This window comes from Anser anser (assembly GCF_964211835.1).
Source record: "Anser anser genome assembly, chromosome: 21".
NCBI classification, from domain to species: Eukaryota; Metazoa; Chordata; class Aves; order Anseriformes; family Anatidae; genus Anser; species Anser anser.
The window spans coordinates 8591223-8610621 of NC_139742.1; the positions used below are offsets into that span (position 1 = coordinate 8591223).

A 19399-nucleotide genomic window follows, 5' to 3' on the forward strand; every position below is an offset into this window, starting at 1 on the left:
TCATTGGTTAAGATCCAAAAATCGTCATCTTATTGCAAAGTAAAAACAGCCAAGATGAAAGTTAGGATGCACAGTCCTCCCACAGCTAGCATGTAAGCCAGTGGCCTGGAACAAGCTGGACCTGCTCAGTAACATGTTAGAAACTACAGTTTAGATTAATGTAAATAAATTAAAAGAACTGCTAGCATACCTGGTCCTAATGAATGTGAGAAAACATTTCTGTCCTGATTTCGGTCTGAAGATTTTCTCCAGGATGACTTAATTCTGAAACTAAACGAAGAGCTAAGTGGCTTTTGAATACCCTGCTACAAGTTCTCTACTCCCACCAGGTAATAAGTGCAGCTAAATTTCAGAGATAATATTCAACTGCTAGGATTACGTTTACAACCAACGGTGCAAATATAAGTATATAAGTACCTTCATGGGGTAACTAATTGCTTAACTGGAATTTAGGAAAATATAATTCGGCAAACAAATACTCACTCCAGTAAATTCTGGATAACCCTTACTGCTAAATCATCAACTGCAGACTTTCCCATTCTGCTTGGATTTAACAAAGGAAACTTGACAGGATCCAGCCCCATCATCGTCAATATTTTCTCATCTCTGAGACACTCCGTTCGAATGGCAACAGCAATTGGACCTTGTAATGTAACCTCTGCTGCAGGAGGAGTAAAGTGCTCCTGAAATGGGCAGAAAATGAAAGTCTATTGATTGTAGCAGGCAAGTAGTATTAGCATTACATGTAGTTGCTGGTTAGGAAAGCAGATCCTGCAAACAGACGCTATTTTGCTCGACAGGCAAAATAATTTTAGAAGAAATGTTACAGCTACGCAACTCTGTGACATTTAGAAGCAAAAACATTCGATACAAAAACATCCTATTCCATCAAAATTTTTAGGACACATTTGAATTTTTCTCTTTTGGACCCATGAAATATGTAGCTGCGAACAGTGCTACACCTTGAAAATAAACTCTTGCAAAGGACTGATCAACTCTTTGTTTTTGCTGTTTTTGACGTTTAGTAATCTCAGTGGTGACTGATCCAATCAGCTCTGTAGAAGAACTGACATAAAGTTACTGTGTCTCAGACATCCTGACATAATGTTATACTTTTCTTCATTTGAAAATTCAAAGCAGATTCTGAAAAGCCTTTAAAACATATACAGATTAAAAATCACTCAAAGTTAAATAAAATGTAGAGAACTTAAAATACTATCCTACATTATCATACGGCCTTCTTGTATCGACTAGCAGGCAATCCAGATACTGGCTCCTCTTTTTCAGTTCCTTCAACAGTACTTTGGTAAAGTCATACAACTCTTCAGAAGTCAAAGCCTGAAAGATATGTTAATACAGGTGGTATTTACTAAATCTGAGATTTGAGATATGCTGACTCAGTCCCATACAAGTTCATTTGAATCTGTTCTGTCACCAATTTGTTTATGCATATGTGGAAGCAATGAGAGTGTATAGAAACTGAGGCTTTTGTTTTGCAAGCAGGAAAGTACAGGACCTCCCTGAGCAAAAATTCTATGGTACTTTTTTCCTCCCAGTCCCCCCGATGTGTATAGACATAAGTCTACCTCAAAAATATAGTTGCTTATTTAAAGTATCATATAGGAAGACTGCCTGCTAAATGCAGGTGACCGGCTACTATTATACAAGTTTTTGGTTAGCTACCAAAAGGTGGTACATAAATTCTGTGCTATTGTATTTTATCTTTGATTTAAATTTTATATACATGTACACACACAAACACTTTTTTAAATACATACGCATGTGTATAACTCTACATACTTCTGACTGTGTACCATTTTTACTATTTTGGGTTTGGAGATAGTCACAAAGTTGTTCTGTGATTATAACACATCATGTCAATTTGACTACATGGTCTCTGGTGGGTACTTCCAAAAATATATAAAAATGCATGGTGAATCAAATTAATACTATTTCATGCTGTTTAGAACTTACTTCTTTATCTGCAGTAGAGTGAGCACAAATATCCATCTTCTGATGGAGTTTCTCCAGGTAGGATTTTAATGTCACTGCCTGTAAATTGGAATTTGCTACCTAAAACCAGAAACACATTGGTGACATAAAATCCCATTCAGGGGCATTTCAGAGCCTCCACTTTGAAACCACTAGACTTGTTAGTAAAAACACTCAGTCACTAGTACTCAGAGGAGGAACTGAAAACAATAATTCACAAAAACAACACTTCATGTCCTTTACTGCACCACACAAAAATGCCTGTCTATTCAAATATACATGCTCAATGTGCTGCCAGACCACAATGTGCTAGTGTAGCTGCAGCTGTAGTAAAGCCATAGTTTAGGATGATAACGACAGAAAATGGATGTGAATTGACACAAAAAGTTACCTAAGTCCCCTCTGAACTCAGCCAAAAATCTCCTAAATGTAATAAAAGACGAACAAATTAATTTCATTTGAACAAAGCTGTGATGTTTCAGGTTGTACCTCTGATTTGATTTGCAGCTGTAGATTTGTCAGAAGCCGCTTGATCTTCTCCATAAAGACTCGATTCGTAAAGAGATAACAGAACTTCGTTTCAGCCTGGTTGATAAGTTCAGTAGCCTTTAGAAATGTCAGAAACAAGAGACGGGATAATTTGTTTTCACTTTTTTCAACTTGAGTAACAGAACTTACCATTTCTACTTATTTTTTCCATCATGTAATTGTCACAGATTTAACTAGAACAGTATTTATAGTTCCAGTCTGGGAGCAGGCAGATTATAAATCACATTAAATATGCCAATATAATCCATAACTTGAAAGAGTGAAGCTCTGCACACACCTGCTCCAAGCAGCTCGATTCCATTTTCTCCATATCAGCCATGATTAACCTTTCAAATGAGTTAATACGCTTACTTTCTTTCTGAAGATGCTTGCTGAAAGACTGTACCTCCTCAGAAGAAAAATTACCTCCTTCACAAAATAATCTGAAAGCAACCAGCAAAGTCAAAAAAATTGACTATGAGTCTTCCTTTACTTAAAGAGTATTTTAGCTGAGCAGTACTTAGATGTCGAAACAAATGTGATGAAAACAGTGTGATCATTGTGGCTTAACAATTAAGTTTTTTTTTTTATACAAACATATAGCAAAACAGATGAGTAACAAAAACATTAATTTTCCTGTTCTGCCTATATAACAAATGCTAATACCCAGAAATAGATGACTATTTATAAACATTCCTCCAGTGAAATCTCTATACCTGCAAGCTTTGAGAAAATCCACATTTGAATCTCTTAATTTTCCTAAAGCTTCCTCCAAATAGTTCCGATAACTCCTCAGGGAAACCTGGATGACTTCCAGATGATTAAGGAGCTCTGAGTGCAGACCGTTGCTGAAAGAAACTAACCTAACAGCCAATAATAAAAGAAAGGGAAAATGCATTGAAAGAGGAGTGCACGTTATGGTTCAGAAGCTGCTGGTTACAAAGACATCAATCAAATCTGAGAACTTGGGAATATTTTAGTATTCTGAAAATAACTCACTGAACGCTGATTGTTTTGATGAATATGCAGACAACAGCAAGCAGCTGAAGACTACCCTTCAAAACCAATTAGTCAATTACTATTACTGTACAAGTTCAATAAAGCAGATAAAATCTAAATAGATCAAATATTTTCTACTTAAAGACTGCCATCACCTTGAAAATATTTGAAAATTGTCTTAAATTCAGCAGCGATTTTAATTTCTTCATAGAGAAAGAAAACAGAAATTATTTTCATTTTTATAAAGTTTCATGAGGCTGAAGAGTAATAATCACACAGATAAGAGAGACTCAGAACACAAGCCAGGAACCGGGAACATCCCAGAGAGCAATCGGGAGTGTTTAACTCTGGAAATTCACAGCCAGCAAGACCTGAGGCACACTTACTTCTCAGTCATAGGAGCACTGAGGAAGACTGATTCCATGTCATGGATCCGAGAATTTAAGTTTTTGATGACGTCATCTTGCTGATCGCAAAATTTGAGGAATTCAGCTCTCTCCTTGTTCAGAGCTTCCACCACACCTGCACAGTGGCACTCTAGACGCTTTTCATGAAGTAATAGTTCCGCTGATAAGGAAAGAAATTTTACAACATGGTCATTATTCCCTGTTTACTATGGCGTACCACAACCACTATTATCAGAAGCAGCAGTAAAATAAAATGAACCAGATCTCAAAGCAGCTTAAAAATACTAGTAAAATAGACCTGATTCTGTTTCTTTGACTTTTCTCCTGTTTTTGACTTATGTCCCTGGCAGCTCCTAATCAATTCAATTCAAATCACAAATGCCTTTTGTTTGCTCTAAGCTCTTGTCTTCTTCCTTTACTTTTGGTCACTGCTGACATCTCCTTTATCTTTCCATTTTCAGTCTTGTAACGAAAGTAAAGGTAAAGGGTGGTTTGTTTGGTTTTAATAGAAATTGCTGTTCTTACTATTTTTGTGGGAAAAAAAAAATCACTTTTGGTCTCCCTTCTGGAAAAATATTTGGGTAAACCAAGAGTGAGCAAATCAACCTCAAAAAAACAGCCAGGATTTTTCATAGTTCATATACTAAAGACCAACAAACCTGCCTTAAATCAATTCTCCCCCCAGATCCTCATACAAGACAGATTTCTCATTAGGGGCCAATGTGTGCCTGCTCAGCAATATTTCACACAGGTAATTCTTTCCTCTCCTGTATTCAGAAGCCCAACCTCAGCATTTCATTTGTTTTCTGTAATACTTTTTTTTTTCTTGTTACAGTGTAAACACCTGCTAAATGAAATGAACGAGCAGTCACAAGTATTGACAATGTAAACAATGTTTTACATCTACAATCAATTCATTGATCAAGCTATTGCTGAATATTCACAATAGCACAATTGCACAAATATGCATGAGCTATAGATAAGAAAAATCTTTTTAAAAATATGAGTAACATTATACCGAGAATTAGTACAGACTCAGTTGTTTCCTATTGTCATCTACTACAGACACCTAACACTGAAACAGATTTTTGTCCACTTATGATCATCTCTGAATGAAGGCAGGTAGTGCTCAGAGTAAAAAAGTAGGTACCAGCTCTAACATTGTAGATATTTGTCTCTATATTCTCCTGCCTTCGCTGATGCAAGAGAAGATGCTGCTGAAGTTCTGAATTCAGCTCCTCCTTCTTGGCAGCTACAGTGGCACAGGAGTTGGATAAGGACTCTGCAAACCATTTCTCCAAGTGTTCAAAAAAGCAGTGGCGAATCCTATGATTAAAAAAATATATATTACAGTGAAGAACAGTGAGTAATAAACAAAAATGCATTAAATATATTAACTCTAAGAATTTAACTTCCAGCTACAGGAAGATATGGTTTCGTTACTATTTGCACAATACTGGTACTACTCATTTTGTCAACAGAAACTATAAATAATATTAATATGACTGAGTCAGAAATCTTATAATGTTTTTTGAAGTTCTGTTCTTATTCTACATTAATGAAGGCTGAGATAAAAAAATAAAAATGAAGAACTAGGATAAAAGAACAGAAGAGTTTTTGAGCTGAAATCATACCACTGAGTGCCAGATATTTTAACTTCACGGCTCTGTAGGGAGTTGGGGCAAATTACCTGCCTTTCTGTACCATGTTTACTCACTAAATAAATTTCTGTACAATAGGAATGTTCTGTAAGAGGTAAATGCTTGTACAGTATATCTAAGAGCAATGTATAAAGAGCATTGTCAAAAGTGTCTTTTATTTTTAATCAGTTAAAAAAAGAATGACATGAAAATATTTAGATAATTTTTGCATGTTTAGTCTAACATTTCTTCCAAACAGCTGAAATTTGTTTACTACCTAAAGGGAAAGAAAGAACTTATGCAAGTTTTGTACTAACCGTTTCTTCAGCTCTACAAGTATGGTTTCTTTGATAAGTACATGTTCCAGGTACACAGGAAGTGATTCTTTTTCCTCATACTTTGTAAAATAAATCTCTCGGATGTCAGTCTTTTCTGCTTCTTCAACTGCGAGAACTGTGTAAATGTTTCCACTAGAAGTGGAAAAAGTCTCAGTAGCAATTTCAGAGATTTTCACCTCGCTGCTCTTGAACACATCCTAGGAAACAACTGGGAATCATCAACCGTTACCTCTAAAACAACTATTTTAAAATAAGTGCATAATCACAGTGTTCAAGCTAATGTAAGATTCCTAAAGACACTAGTAACAATGTTGTTTCCAAATTTGGACAAACTCATACAGAGAATATTTTTGCAAGTCTCAATAGACAGAATCATCAGTATTTTAAAAGGTTTCTGTTATGGTAATAAATTGCATTCATGTAACTAGAGACCTCAAGAACTAATACTTAGATACAAAGATAGACACATATACTAAAGCTGCTGAATGTGTGGTTTATTTTTTGTTTTTTAAAAAGGATAAAAGTGGTGTATAAGGAATGTTTGTGAACTGTTTTGTAGACCCATTAGTAGGATCTAAAATCCTGATGGTCCAGAAATAAATGAAAACAATAAAGATTAATGGGTGCTCTGTGTACAAACTAAACCTATTCTACTTTATTTTTTTTCCCTCAGCAACTAGACAACTTCTTATTTGCCATGATGTTGTGCAAAACTTCCATCACTTTCAAAAGTACTCATTTTCTTGTTCCCTTACCTGTGAAAAGATTACCCCCTGTTCTGTATCATCAGTTTCATCACTCTCTTGAAAAATACTCTCCCCATCTTCTTGTTTCTCTGTTTCTTTAGTTTCCCATGCAAAGATCTCCTCGTTCTCAGCTATGTTTGTTTCTTCATTTTGTTGTTGAGAGCTATCCATCTTCTGATTTTCTTCATTTTCTTGCACAATACTCTCAGCTTGTTGCTCCACCAGACTTTCAGCTTCCAGAACCTCAACTAATTATTTCCAGTTAAAGCAAAGTTTTACTGGTCATAATCCAAAGAAACACAGATTAAAAACAAACAAACAAAAAAAGAAGTTATTTGTACCATCGAGGAATTACCTTGTCCTTGAAACGTGGAGTCTATCTTTCCTTCCAAGTTCTAAAAGCAATGAGAACAATAAAAAAAAATTAAGGATTTGCTTGCTTGTAAGGAACTCAGATTCCTTCTCAAAATATATCTATTTCATTGATATAAAAGCAGTTTGGTCCTATGGCCAAAGCAATGTTTCAATTTATGTAATACATGTTTTAAAGCTGATGTAAAATTTCACCAAAGTGAAAAATTAATACACTTGGAAGATTTTAAACCAAAAGAAGTTTGTCTTCTTTTTACCTGTTTGAATATTTCTTTTACATTAAAATATTTGCTGACAGATACACTGTAAGAAATCAATTCCTGCAAAATAGCTTCTGGGTAAGCTGTTACTTTATCCACCAGAACTTTGTTGAATGTCTCATACCTGTGAAATTCAAAGTCATTGTTTAATACACTCAAGCATGTATAGAAATAAAATGAAATATGACTATTATGTCTTTAAATCCAAATCTAACTTTTTAATTGATATGATCAATCCTTCAGGCTAGAATAAACTATTCTACCGTATTTATTCAGCCTGAACACAATCACAACCTGGCTTGTTAGTAGGGATTAGTTCATTATAAATACATAAATGAGCAAAAGTTAAGAAATATTTACAATAAAGTCTTTCAGAACTTTCATTTTGGATGGGAAACCATTCAAGAAACATAACATAAAGATTACCAAAAGACTTCGGCTATCTGAGAATTATTAGTAACTTCTATTCCTTACCTTTTGAAAGAGGTCAAATCTGTGAGCCCAAAGCACAGCTGATGGCACGGATAAACTTTGTGATCCCCACAATTCAAGAATCTGAACTACTGCTTCTACCTTCTGAATGAATAACGATCGTATTGGCATGAATGACATGGTATACTACATACCAATACTGATTCAGCATATTTTTAAAACAGCATCAATATTTGTTGGGTTTTCCTTACTTCTGCTTCTAAAGCGTAGTTATTGTTTGCCTTAACTTTGTTCAATATAGAAATTATTTTATTTTACATCCTTGCAAGAAGTAAGGAGCAGTGTTTTCCTTCACACTAGAGCATGAATATGACCTAAATACAAACAAATTTCAAATACGCTTTACTTGCTAAGTTTGCACTACAAAATTCATACCTAGCTCTAATGTCATCCAAAGAAGAAAGGGCATTCTCCAAATATTTCTTCAGCTTTTTTTCAGAGCTCGCTGTTCTCATTTTATCCAGAATTATATCCAGATTATTTTCCATCATCTAAGACCACATAAAAAGAACCCAGTAGAAATGATTCAGTAATTATTAAAAAGCTTCATAACTATTTAGGATTCAAATAATTAATTTCAACCATGTATCCAAAAATGTACTGGACAGAATTAAACTAACGTAGAAAATCCAGCATAAATGTTAATGATTACGTTTTTATACCAGATGTTTTGAATTCCAAAGGCTTCTTTGCGTTAAGAAGTCCTTTCCTTAAATTATACTACGTTCTTATTTTATATTTATACCTGTATTAATTTATTCTGTTTCTGTCTGCATTCATCTAGTTTCTTCTGAAGTTCACCTTCCTGCTCGGACAGTTTGAGTTGATGGACATCCCAGAGACTACTGGCCTCTTGAAAATAGCTGTACAGGTCTCTACAGTTCTGCTCATTCCGTTTAGCCAGCTCCTCAAACTCTCCCTTAAAAAAAAAACAACGATTTAAGTGAACTGGTTACTGTTAAACTGTTTGCTGGAAGTTGCACTTACGAACTCTTCTTCTTGAATCACATCAAACTTGTTTTATGTACGGGATAGGTATTCAATCACACTACAGACCTCTTTCTAGTATGACATCAATAGCCTAAGATGCACATAGCATTTCAGGCAGTAGCACATGAAGAACAGAACATTCCCAAACAGCAATAAAAATAGATGTAATAAACATACATCCATATTCTTCAGTTCTTCTTCAAACTGACGTTGTAGTTTCTCAGTCCACTGAAGTAAGTCAGAATTCACAGTTTCTTCAGCCTCCTTTTGTGTGCAAACATTCAGATTCAACAGTTTATTCTGAAAGAAAAGAAAGTTAAGCTATTGACATGCATATAATCTAACATAAAATATCGTGCGACTTTTAGAGAGTATGGTTAAACTTAGTATTTCTTCATTTCTTGTGAATAGATAGCTCCAAAAATAGCATCCAATAATGTCACTTTAAGTTGAACCTATACTATTCATGTGTAATCTGAGGAGTTGCTATATTCATCTTGTTAGCAGGTTGATGGTTCCCTGTTGTACTTCATTAACAGTAAATCAGCTTTAGAAAATGAATGCATACTAAAATTGTTTGTACCTCAGGTAGCTTCACTAACCAGGTTTCTCAAAATGTTTCACAGAGAAAGATTCAACACTCAGATATCATATTCTGGTAGTAAGCAGTACAATTTTATTTGGACAAAGATAAACTTAGCAGAGAGGAGAAATTTCTTCTTCATAAGACAGATTCAGGAAAAGGGTGAGGGTTCTGACCCTGAGTCCTCTACCTAAACGAGGGACAGCATTTCTTTCATTACTGGCAGTTGTTATTGCTTTTACACATGTCCAGTACAAATACCACAAGGTACTGTGAAACAAAACGGACAATAGGTTTTCTAGAGGGTAGAACTAATTTAAGTTATCTCAACATTTGCTGGATCCTCAAGCCCATAGTATTGCAACAACACATTGTATACTATTACAAAGAATCCTTCCAAGAATTCACAAAGCTATGATACTGACCTTGTATAACTGCACTTCTGCCAAACATTTTTGCTGCACTGTCTCATGCTGGGTACGAATTTTCATCATACACTGCCTATTGTGGGCATCTGAAGGATATGGAAAAGAAACCACTGTAAAAATGTCATTATTTCTCAGTGCAGCGTGAAATGGAAACACGAAGGAGGACCTGTGCTGAGCCTCAGCACAGCCAGTGTGCCCCAGTAGTGTCTTCAGACTGGTATGATATTATCAGTCAGTAAAATGAGACATTATTTCTACAAATCTTTTTATCATTATGCTTAAAATCAATGAGTTATTTATAGCCACTACCAACATCTTTGCTACAATACAGACTACAAACATTAAGAGGGCACGTGCTCTGGTGAAGCAGAAGTTAGACACAGAAGGAAGGCGTACTACAAGACAAAGGAATAATCTCATATACTTCACCTTTTATTCTACAAGAGATAAGAAGTATTTTTCCATGACTGAGTACTGATCTGGACTAAAATAACCTCATTTTTTTCCACAGATTTATTCTAACCAAGTCAATTCCTGCGAGACCTCGCTAAGCAAAAATGCTTGTGGTGGCAAAAGGGAGGCAGTGCAACAGACATCTTACTGGGGTCACATTGCTAGCTCAAAGCAACTTAGGTACATGGGAAAACAGGGAACAAAGAATATTCCAAAGATACTTTCAAACCACCAGTCTGACTCATTACTGTTGGGGAAAAAAGAAAGAACTGCTTGAATTCCAGACTGTTTTTGTGATTTGCGATTTCCCAACTTACCCATACTTTTGTTTAAATTCACCAAAGATTTGTACCATTCATTAACTTCAGCTTGTGTGCACGCTGGAGGCAACAAATCGCTATTGAAAGAGGAAACAAGAATCAGATCTCTTCAAATATAACCTAGTCAGTTAAAACTATGAATCAGAGTAACCAGACTGCTCTATTTCCTTTGCAGCCATATCAGCAATGAAAATAAAACAAGATGGCTGCTGCTTTTCAAGACCGCTGTTTACTGACAAGGAACTGGATGTACCTAGTTGCTACATACATTATAGTAGAAAAACTGTTTGAAAATAGTAATATTGCAACGTGTTGCACCCAAACCATCTTATTTTTGTCAGATTAGACAGAATTCAAAAGTAGCAGTGTGAGATTTCTTTCAACGCTCCTTTCTTCATAATTATACAAGTTAAACTCTCACTGAGAAATTATGTGACAATGCCACCAATTTTTACGTATCCACCCATCCTTCTTTGTCACTTTCTACTAGGTTTGAAGTGTCAGTAAGGTTTACTGTGTTTCTGCATTTCAAGCCCTTGATAGCCTTCTATTATTGTAACAGGTGCACTGGAAACCAAACATACATTTTTTTTTTTTTCCATTAAAAAGAGCTTTACAGAAGTTTAGGCCCTGCCTTACTGCTGTGTTGTACAATTGTGCACTGAAATGGAGCAAAGTTCATTCTGTAGTGGAGCTCCCTTATTAACTCTACCAAGAACTCTACTTTTCGTTGTTAGTGTACTCTCTTCTGTCATACACAAGGTGCTGCAGAATTTCCAGTCTCTTTTCATTAAGTAAAATCTGTCCATTTATCATAGTTTCCATTTCTGTTTTCACGGCTGGGGGATTCTGTATTTCTTCATTTACCATAAATTCTCTGTAGGGTGGAAGAACACGGTTAAGTAAATATCTGTTTGGAAAAATTAAAAAAAAAAAGCTAAATTCTTTTTTTTTTATAAGAGAAAAGTAGTAAAATACTACTTTCTATAGAAAACACAAATGAACACTACCCATTTTGTGTTGTTCATACTAAAAAATATAATCTGTTGTAAAATTTCATACCTGAAACTCTGAACTATATAGTTCTTTTGTGCGAGCTTCCAGTTCTTGACTCTGTCTTGCCATTTCAATCGAAGTGATAATTCCCTTTTCATCTCTGATTTCATTAGATTAAAGAACAGCTTGGAAATTGCCCTCTGGTTAGCCAACAGCGCTCTGTTAATCAGCTGTGTATTAAAAAAAAATATTAAAAAGCAGCATGTGACAGGAAAAAAATTGCCAGCTCAGTGTCAAACTAAGGAAAAAAATACAAATGACAAAGAATACCCTGCAAAATAGAAAACACTCTCCTATAAGGCAGTAATTGATTGGTAGAAATGATGAATTTCAGTTTGAAAATGAGGAAATAAAAGGACTCTCAGGTATATTTCAGATGGCTGTCTTCTTACAGGTAAAACTGACTCTCAGTATAAAAAGACTTACCATGGCCTCATTGTTCATGAACCTGTGAATATCAGCTGATAAGAAGAAGGAAATTTCCTCCAGCATCACAGTGTACTTCCTTAGTACATCTGTTATCTGCACAATGAAACAATAAAGAACACACACACACAGTCTGTAATTGCTTACCTTAGGGAACTGACATTTCAATTATACCAGTGAAATTTTTTTCCTGGAAATAACTTCAGTTGGCTGATATTTTGGGAAGTGAATATTAACATTGATTTTAATTTATTAGACACTGATTCATAAAAATAATTTTTTAAAATACATTTTTTTTTACTACTTGACTGATTTCTCTATTATCTCTGATTCTTGAGAGCTCTGCAGAGAGGCTGCAAACTGAATTTGAAACAAATAAATAAAACAACTTCCCTTCTGACATCTGTAGTGAATTCACCAATGCTTATTTTAAGCAGACAAGAAATTTATGAAACCTGATCATCTCCAGTATTTTTCACAACTAATCAAACACAAAAGTTACTGTTGGACCTATTCAACATATCTACATTACAAGAGAGGACAAACTGACAAAGGTAGAGCAGACAACTTTTGTTTGCCTACCAGGACAAAGCAGTAAGGACTTTCTTATGGACTAGCCATTAATGTATCCAGATGTGTACTGTAACGTCCAGTTACTTTTATTGCTCAGGCTGAAGCTTACCTAACTCTATCATCTCTGTTACTGAAATGCAGCTTACCCAAACTAAAATTACGTGCACATTCTCACCTTCAGAATAGAATCCCAGCAAAATAACATTAAGCCAGACGACAATTCAACCTAAATAACCCTGCAGAAGCACAAAAGCAACTCAGACATTCCTTGCATCTTTACTGCAGGTATTTGTGGAAGAAAAACACTTTGTAACTGGAAAAGAATGATCTTTTCCTGAATATTGAGAGAATGACATATTGTTAAAAAGGCAGTAATCGCCTATACATCAGAACCTGGCGGACATCCTTGACTCCTGTGGAAATAAGCTACTCTTTGCTTTATGTCCAGTATTATAAACAAATGATAATCTTATGCTTAGTTCACAGCTATTAAAACTACATCTCACTTTGTCAGTTCGACTCCATTCAACCTTTTTTAGGGTTTCATCCAATTCCCTTACGCACTTCTTTCTGGCCAAGGATTCCTGCTGAATGGTAGTCCACAGTTCTTCCAAACCCTGCAAGAAGGATTTACTCTCAATCTCACTGAAAAACTAAATGTGAAAAATGCTTTCTTATCTTAAAACTACAGCAAGACATAGGAAGGCATGTTACACTGACCAAGTAGACAGCAGACAACAGGTATAACTAACTGAAGATGAGATAATGGCAAGAGCTGCCTTACTTCAATCGGGAAGCCTTCGACAGTAGCGTCAAGCTCAATCTTTGTAAACAGAATTTCAATTTTTCTATCAGATTCCATCAGTTTTGTCAAAAACAATTTTCCAGGCTCCAAAATCATGGGTTCTGTTTCCTAAAAAAGTAAGGAAGTCAGTCTCATCTTTTGAACATTACCCCTGGACTTTAGTATAGTATTCTAGACAGTCTGGATTGCAAAATCTTGTCTTACCCTGGCAATGCAAGCAAGCTCATGATACATTAAGGTTACTGCTTCATCATGATGGCCTTGCCTGCGTTCTGACAGGAGTTCCAAGATATTGCTCCTGGTTTCCTCGGGAACTGTCAAGAAAGAAATTACGAAGATGAAGTTGAAAACTGTTGCTGCAAAAAACTCAATGCATACACAATAAATCACTAAATCAACACTTTGACCTCTACAGTTTGTGCAGCAATTACCATGTCTGAAAGCTCTTCATAGGAAGGGAAATCTATGCAAATCTAGGTTAAAAGTAATACAGCATATTCCTAAGTTTCCTTTGACTTTATTGATTTGTGGGTTTCAGAAGGATAAAAGCATAGAAGCCATGAACCAAGTTCAGGTATGATGCAAAAAATTGCAATTTCCAAGAAATAAATCTGCTTATATCATAACTACAATGTACCTTCTAAACATAATTGTGATTGATTGACAGTTTCACTTATTTTTTTTTTTGTGAGTAGACTCTTTGTCTTCAAAATTACATACAAATCATTGAAAAGATGTCAGGTCATTTCTGAGATGGATTTTTTACCTTATTCAGCTCAAATCACTATATGTATAGTGGCTCCTAAAAATGCAAATTAAAATATCTGACATTAAGGAAAACAAATTTTACCAACAAAATCAGGTAGGGCTCTGACTTCCTCAGCTGCAGTTACATCTTCACTTTTCCAAGCCTTTTGAAACGCCGTAGCTTCCCTGAAACAGAGAATAAAACTTGGAGTTGTACTAAGTAAGAGTACAGATTTGCAATTCGTATAATATTCTATTCCATTATCTTAATGTAACATTCCTAAATGCTCCATTCCAAGCTCCATTCAAACTTCAAAGAACACAGTTTGAAGAATTAATGTTGCTGCTTCTCAAATGATTTGGACCAAGTAATCATTAATCCTCGGTTCATCACAACATCAGATCTGATGTGTTGGCATAAGAGCAATAAATGGTAGATTTGTAAACTACAAGGACATATATGTTATCTCTAAAAGGTATAATATATACAAACTGTTATGTAAGAAATAGCAAGAAATGTAGAAACAGACTTTATCTGCCCACTGATCTTCCTATCGGTTAGGGCACTGCGCTTCTTGACAGAAGTGGGAATAAAGGTGTCATTATTCAGCAGAAGAGTTAGGGTGAAAAGGAAGGAGGCACTCATTTATTTTTCTGCTTATAAATGCAGCTCAGAGCAGAGCATTATTAAATGGCAGTAGGAATTCCACTAAAGTGCGATTCAGGCCAACTAAATTTCGGAAAACTATTCAAACATACAGGAAAAGAATCTGCTTAACAGGAAGAATATCATTACGGGATCTTTACAGTGTAATCATGTAAGCCATTAACATAGCTTAAAAATAGAGTTCAATAATATGTAATTGGCTGTATCAGATATACAGTATAATAATATATATGGGCTTATATCTAGATTGATTTGAACAAAAAACCTGTAAAATAGCTTTTAAAAAGAAAAGCCATACAATATGTAGGCCATTACAAATACTAGCGTGCTAATTTGCATTTTAACAGGCAGAAACTCAGAAAATTCATTTTACAACTGGCAGAAAGGAGACAAGATATTACAAGCAGTTAGTGCTGTGACCAAGAATTAGGAAACATCTAGTTCTCAGGGCGAATCTTAAAACTTCATGCCTACAGTCACACAATCAGGTATGTCTGCTTCTGTTCTATACCTGCATGGTGATGGCTTTTCTGTGAAGTCTTTGTAGGGCACTCCTCCAGCCCCCTTCTGCTGGTTACACGGTAACGGCCCTGCATCAGTAGAAGTTTCTGAATCCCTAACCAGAGAGACGCTTTTGCTCTTTATAGAACCCCCAGCCTTCCTCCTTGCTTCATCCAAAGAACGTACTAATTGAACCTTCAAAAAACCATAATCAAAACAGTTAGAATTCTTTCCAAACCTACTGAGCAGAGAATAACAAGAAAATAATTGATAAAAGCAGTGGAGCAAAGGTGGCAGAAGAGAATGTTAAAATAATAAATGCTATTTAGCACAAGCATAAAATTTTTCATCCGATACTATTTTCAAAATGAGAAAAAAAAAATCCTGTCCCTCTCAGGGGAAAATTGGAGCAAACTGAGTTGTGTGGCTGGGGAATGGTTAAAAGGAAAGTCAATAACAGAGTCAGAAAAACCCATCTGGCTTACTAGGCCTTGTCTTTTAATGTTGTGTTATGATTATGATTCTGCCTTTATTTAATATGTCCTGATATCCAGTGAAGACACACGAACACTCAGATGCACCAGGAAGGACGTGCTGAAGACAACAACTATTTTCTGCTAAAGCAAACAAAACCAGCAAGGCTGACGTTCACCTTCGGTTCCCCACCAACACTTTAGAAACCAACAAACCGAGCAAGAGAACACTCAGATCTTGCCTGTCTCTTTTCTTTTGCTGTTCTTTACCTGATCTTCAAAGATCTGCGTGTAGACTTCACCTCGGGGAACGAGGCGCGCAGCCCCCACCGGCTGCATGGGGCCAGCGCTCGGATTTAGCGGGGAGGAGAGCGACCCTCTGGGCCTCAGCGCTCCCGGCAGCGGATCCACCTGCCTGTGCCACAGCTCCAGCCTGTGCTCATGGAGCAGCCCAGCGGCTCCTTGCTCCTTCCCCGGCCGCTCCGTGCACTGGCGGTAGGAGGGAAGGAGCGGCAGGCCCCGTCGCCATGGCAGCACAGCAACATGGCCGCCAGCCCAGTCAGGAGCAGGCCGCAGCCCCTCACAGGGCGCCTCTCCCGAGAGGGAAGGGAGGCTGACGCGTCTCCTTCAGGAAAATAATGTAATCGAACCCAATCTGAAAGTGTCTCCGCAGGACAGGACAACTAATTAACAGACACACACGAGTTTGTTTGTTTGTTTTTATTTGACTCGGGTAGCCACGGCACCGACTGGCACGCAGGCTGGTTCCTCAGACACCGCCTCCTCCAGACCCCAGCTCTGGTTTGGGCACCCGCAGCGCAACCAGCGTCAGGCAGACACACCAAAACCATTCTGCAAAAGTTCGTTATGAAAACCCCACAAGCAGCCCTTCATCACGACTCCCATGGCCAGGCTGCAAGCGCTAGCTGCCTCTCGCCCACTACAGGCCAGCTTTTTTCAAGTCCTCTGGCAGAATGCGGCCTTTCTTCCGGGCCTTGGCTTTTTTGTGCTCTATCTTCTCTTTCTTCTTCTTCTGAATGTTCTTGCGGCGCTTTTCCTGCCGTTCTTGCATTCTTTCTGCCACTTTTTCTGTCCGCTTCTCCCACTGCTTTTGGCGTTGTGCTTTGCGCTTCTCCTTACGCTTCAGAGCTTCCTTCAGACGCTCCTCATCGTCGTGAATCTTGACTCCTTCCGCCTTATAGAGAAGGTTTGTCCATTTCATCTTGTTCTCTAGCTCCTGAGCTTTCTTCTGGTCCTTATCCTTGAGCTCCTCCAACTTATTCTTCCTAGCCTCCAGCCTGGTCAGCAGCTGCTTGTAGTTTCTGCCTGTCAGGGGAGTGATTTTACCTTTCACTCTTTTCCTCTTCTCCTTCTTCTTCTGGACCTTGCTTAAATCATTCTCTTCATGGACTTCAACCCTGTTAAAGACAATCTCAGCTGTACTCTCTTCCTTTTTGCTCTGTGGCTCTACAGGTACATCCTCAGTTTGCTTCTTCTCCATTTTTGCCTTCATCTTCAACTCCTTTCTTCGGCGCTTCTTTCTCTCCTTCTCATACTTTCTTCGCCGCCTCTTCTCCAGAACAGAAGGGGGTAATTCTTTGGCATCATCCTAAGAAGAAGGATGGACATGAATCAGGAGCCTTACAGGGACAATACAAAGCTAGAAGTGGGATGTATTTCAAACCTCTCGTTAAAAAAGCAGTACTTAAGATGCTGTGGGCTCAGCTTTTAGAGATAATAAACATAGTACATGCATTTCAAAACCTTTACTCCCTCTGAGCATCCTACAGCTGTGTTCCTTGCAGACTTAGTGCCTTTTCTTCTTCAAATATCACCAGAGGCATGCACTGCTCCAAGCTAAGTGCTACCTCTTCATATGTTTTTCAGGACCCCAGAATACAAGCAGTACTCCCAGCAACACTCACAGGCACTTCCTTAAGGAATGGAATTATCTCAAACCCTAAACCTCATCCCCAAGTGCCATGGTAGCCCAAGGAGAATTCGTACTGCACACACACACTTAAGGGTACATATTAGAGTTCTCATACTCGTCCAGAAGCTTCTTTAATCTTCTCATGTAGTCTCTGACGCAAGAGATTTATTGTGGAAAAAGAAGTGGAATCGAGTTCACTTTTGCCACCTGAAAATAAGAGACAGAAAATAAAAATACTGGAAAAACAACACAAGCTAAACAAAACTATTTTCTATGGCTATGGGAAAAACCTGTGAGAACTCTCTGGAATTTCCTTTCTTCCATTCACAGAGTCTAATGAAAACAAGAGTGTCCACCTTATTGGTTTATTTAGAATTCTCCTTTTTCTACCTACACCATCACTCAGTGCTGCCAGCCCTGAGTAGCTTGGCATGCCCTGTAGCTCCCAAACAAGAAGGGATAAAAATATCAGGCTCGTGGAAATAAAGATGCCGACTGCATCTCTCCATTCAGCTGTTTCAGATTCATAATGGGAAGCAGGCATAGGATGATACAGACTGTATCCATGCGATAATACCCAGAAGCTACCAAGTATATAAAACCCCCCTGCAATTCCTACGAAGTGCTTGTAATTCTAGAGAGCCACCCAGTGGCCACGATACAAGTTTATGCACACACGATAAGCTAAAACGCTTTCAATGCAGCTGGATTTCTTGAATGCTTTCCGAGCTATACACATGTGAAGCAAGGGAAATGCAGCCACTTCAGCTCAGGCAACTTTAACCTGACCACAGACAGCTCTGCTATTCTTACCTGAACTCTCATTTTTGTTCTGCGTAACACCTGGTGGAGATGATTTGTTGGCTTGAGGAGCTGCTTTCTGTCCTGTAGCAAGTTTACTGGCGTTAGAGGCTCCCTGTTTAGCTGAAGGAGCATTTGTCTTTTCGGCTTCCTTCTTGGACTTCCTTCTCTTTTTTTTGGGCGGTCTGCTACCATTCTCTGCCTGACCTGGCTTAGATACTAGAAAGCAAAGAAAAAAAAAAGGCTGATGGTCAGACCAAATGATCTTGAAGGTTTTTTCCAACCTTAATGATTCTATGATTAAGGAAGATTACAGTTGCAATCCCAGTGTACAGCATTGTAACGGCATATCTCAATCGTGAAAAATGATGTATTTTAGGATTTATTTACACAGAGCTATCCTTGTTGACCACTTTAAGAGTTTTCCCACATCCAGGCACCACGTGTAAGGATGAACGGAGACGGCCTATTCGCAGAGCAGCGCGCACCACAGGTGCTCAGAACCCCCCCGCTCCACCACATGGGTCCTGCTCAGGGCCCAGCCCCAAGCCAGCTCCCCCGGCCCGCGCAGCGCCTGACGGCCGAGCCCTGCTCCCTGCTCCCCGCAACCCGCCCCGCGGCGCCGCCACGTCCCTCCCAAACCACCCGTCCCTCACCCCACTTCCTCTTCCGCGGCTCGGGGCTGTGCCGCACGCCGACCTTCCTGGCCAGGCCCTGCAGGTAGCAGTCCTGGGCGGCCAGGCTGGCCATGCCGCCGCCGCCAGCCGCTCACAGCCCGCACCTCCGGCGGCGTACCCCTTCCTCTGCCGCCCCGCCGGAAGTGACGCCACCACGCACAGCAGGAAGTGCCGGCAGCAAGGAGCGGTTGC

General features: G+C 38.1%; 2 protein-coding genes and 1 long non-coding RNA gene across 4 annotated transcripts in view; 1 reads left to right on the top strand and 2 right to left on the bottom strand.

Annotated features, from left to right (window-relative positions):
- LOC310884941 overlaps positions 1 to 5070 on the top strand; it is a 20174-nt gene extending 15104 nt beyond the window's left edge. Inside the window, exon 3 of the long non-coding RNA XR_014574474.1 lies at positions 4762 to 5070. This is a non-coding gene — a long non-coding RNA (uncharacterized lncRNA). The remainder of the gene's footprint in view (positions 1 to 4761) is intronic.
- The window catches only part of CCDC180 (coiled-coil domain containing 180), a 24384-nt gene extending 8039 nt beyond the window's left edge, over positions 1 to 16345 (bottom strand). Inside the window, exons 1-27 of one of the 2 annotated variants that reach the window (XM_083807509.1) lie at positions 16067 to 16345; positions 15334 to 15518; positions 14259 to 14341; positions 13613 to 13722; positions 13388 to 13516; positions 13110 to 13220; positions 12031 to 12126; positions 11611 to 11774; positions 11306 to 11425; positions 10546 to 10625; positions 9773 to 9861; positions 8942 to 9064; positions 8520 to 8693; positions 8150 to 8265; positions 7280 to 7406; positions 7006 to 7045; positions 6660 to 6898; positions 5884 to 6101; positions 5077 to 5252; positions 3906 to 4086; positions 3237 to 3383; positions 2819 to 2963; positions 2482 to 2598; positions 1975 to 2073; positions 1225 to 1338; positions 484 to 683; positions 191 to 270 (exon numbers count right to left, since the gene is read on the bottom strand). In XM_083807509.1, the coding sequence (XP_083663635.1) occupies positions 191 to 270; positions 484 to 683; positions 1225 to 1338; positions 1975 to 2073; positions 2482 to 2598; positions 2819 to 2963; positions 3237 to 3383; positions 3906 to 4086; positions 5077 to 5252; positions 5884 to 6101; positions 6660 to 6898; positions 7006 to 7045; positions 7280 to 7406; positions 8150 to 8265; positions 8520 to 8693; positions 8942 to 9064; positions 9773 to 9861; positions 10546 to 10625; positions 11306 to 11425; positions 11611 to 11774; positions 12031 to 12126; positions 13110 to 13220; positions 13388 to 13516; positions 13613 to 13722; positions 14259 to 14341; positions 15334 to 15518; positions 16067 to 16135 (3532 nt within the window). In that variant the 5' untranslated portion in view covers positions 16136 to 16345. Of the gene's footprint in view, positions 1 to 190; positions 271 to 483; positions 684 to 1224; positions 1339 to 1974; positions 2074 to 2481; positions 2599 to 2818; positions 2964 to 3236; positions 3384 to 3905; positions 4087 to 5076; positions 5253 to 5883; positions 6102 to 6659; positions 6899 to 7005; positions 7046 to 7279; positions 7407 to 8149; positions 8266 to 8519; positions 8694 to 8941; positions 9065 to 9772; positions 9862 to 10545; positions 10626 to 11272; positions 11426 to 11610; positions 11775 to 12030; positions 12127 to 13109; positions 13221 to 13387; positions 13517 to 13612; positions 13723 to 14258; positions 14342 to 15333; positions 15519 to 16066 lie in introns of both variants that reach the window. The other variant, XM_083807508.1, reaches the window with a different exon arrangement.
- Positions 16346 to 16501: 156 nt separating this feature from the next.
- SURF6 (surfeit 6) lies at positions 16502 to 19365 on the bottom strand. Its single transcript, XM_083807510.1, has 4 exons — positions 19187 to 19365; positions 18543 to 18749; positions 17845 to 17936; positions 16502 to 17405 (listed from the first exon to the last, which is right to left on the bottom strand). The coding sequence occupies exons 1-4, from the start codon at positions 19278 to 19280 to the stop codon at positions 16737 to 16739; spliced, it is 1062 nt and encodes a 353-aa protein (XP_083663636.1). The 5' UTR covers positions 19281 to 19365; the 3' UTR covers positions 16502 to 16736.
- Positions 19366 to 19399: the final 34 nt, after the last annotated feature.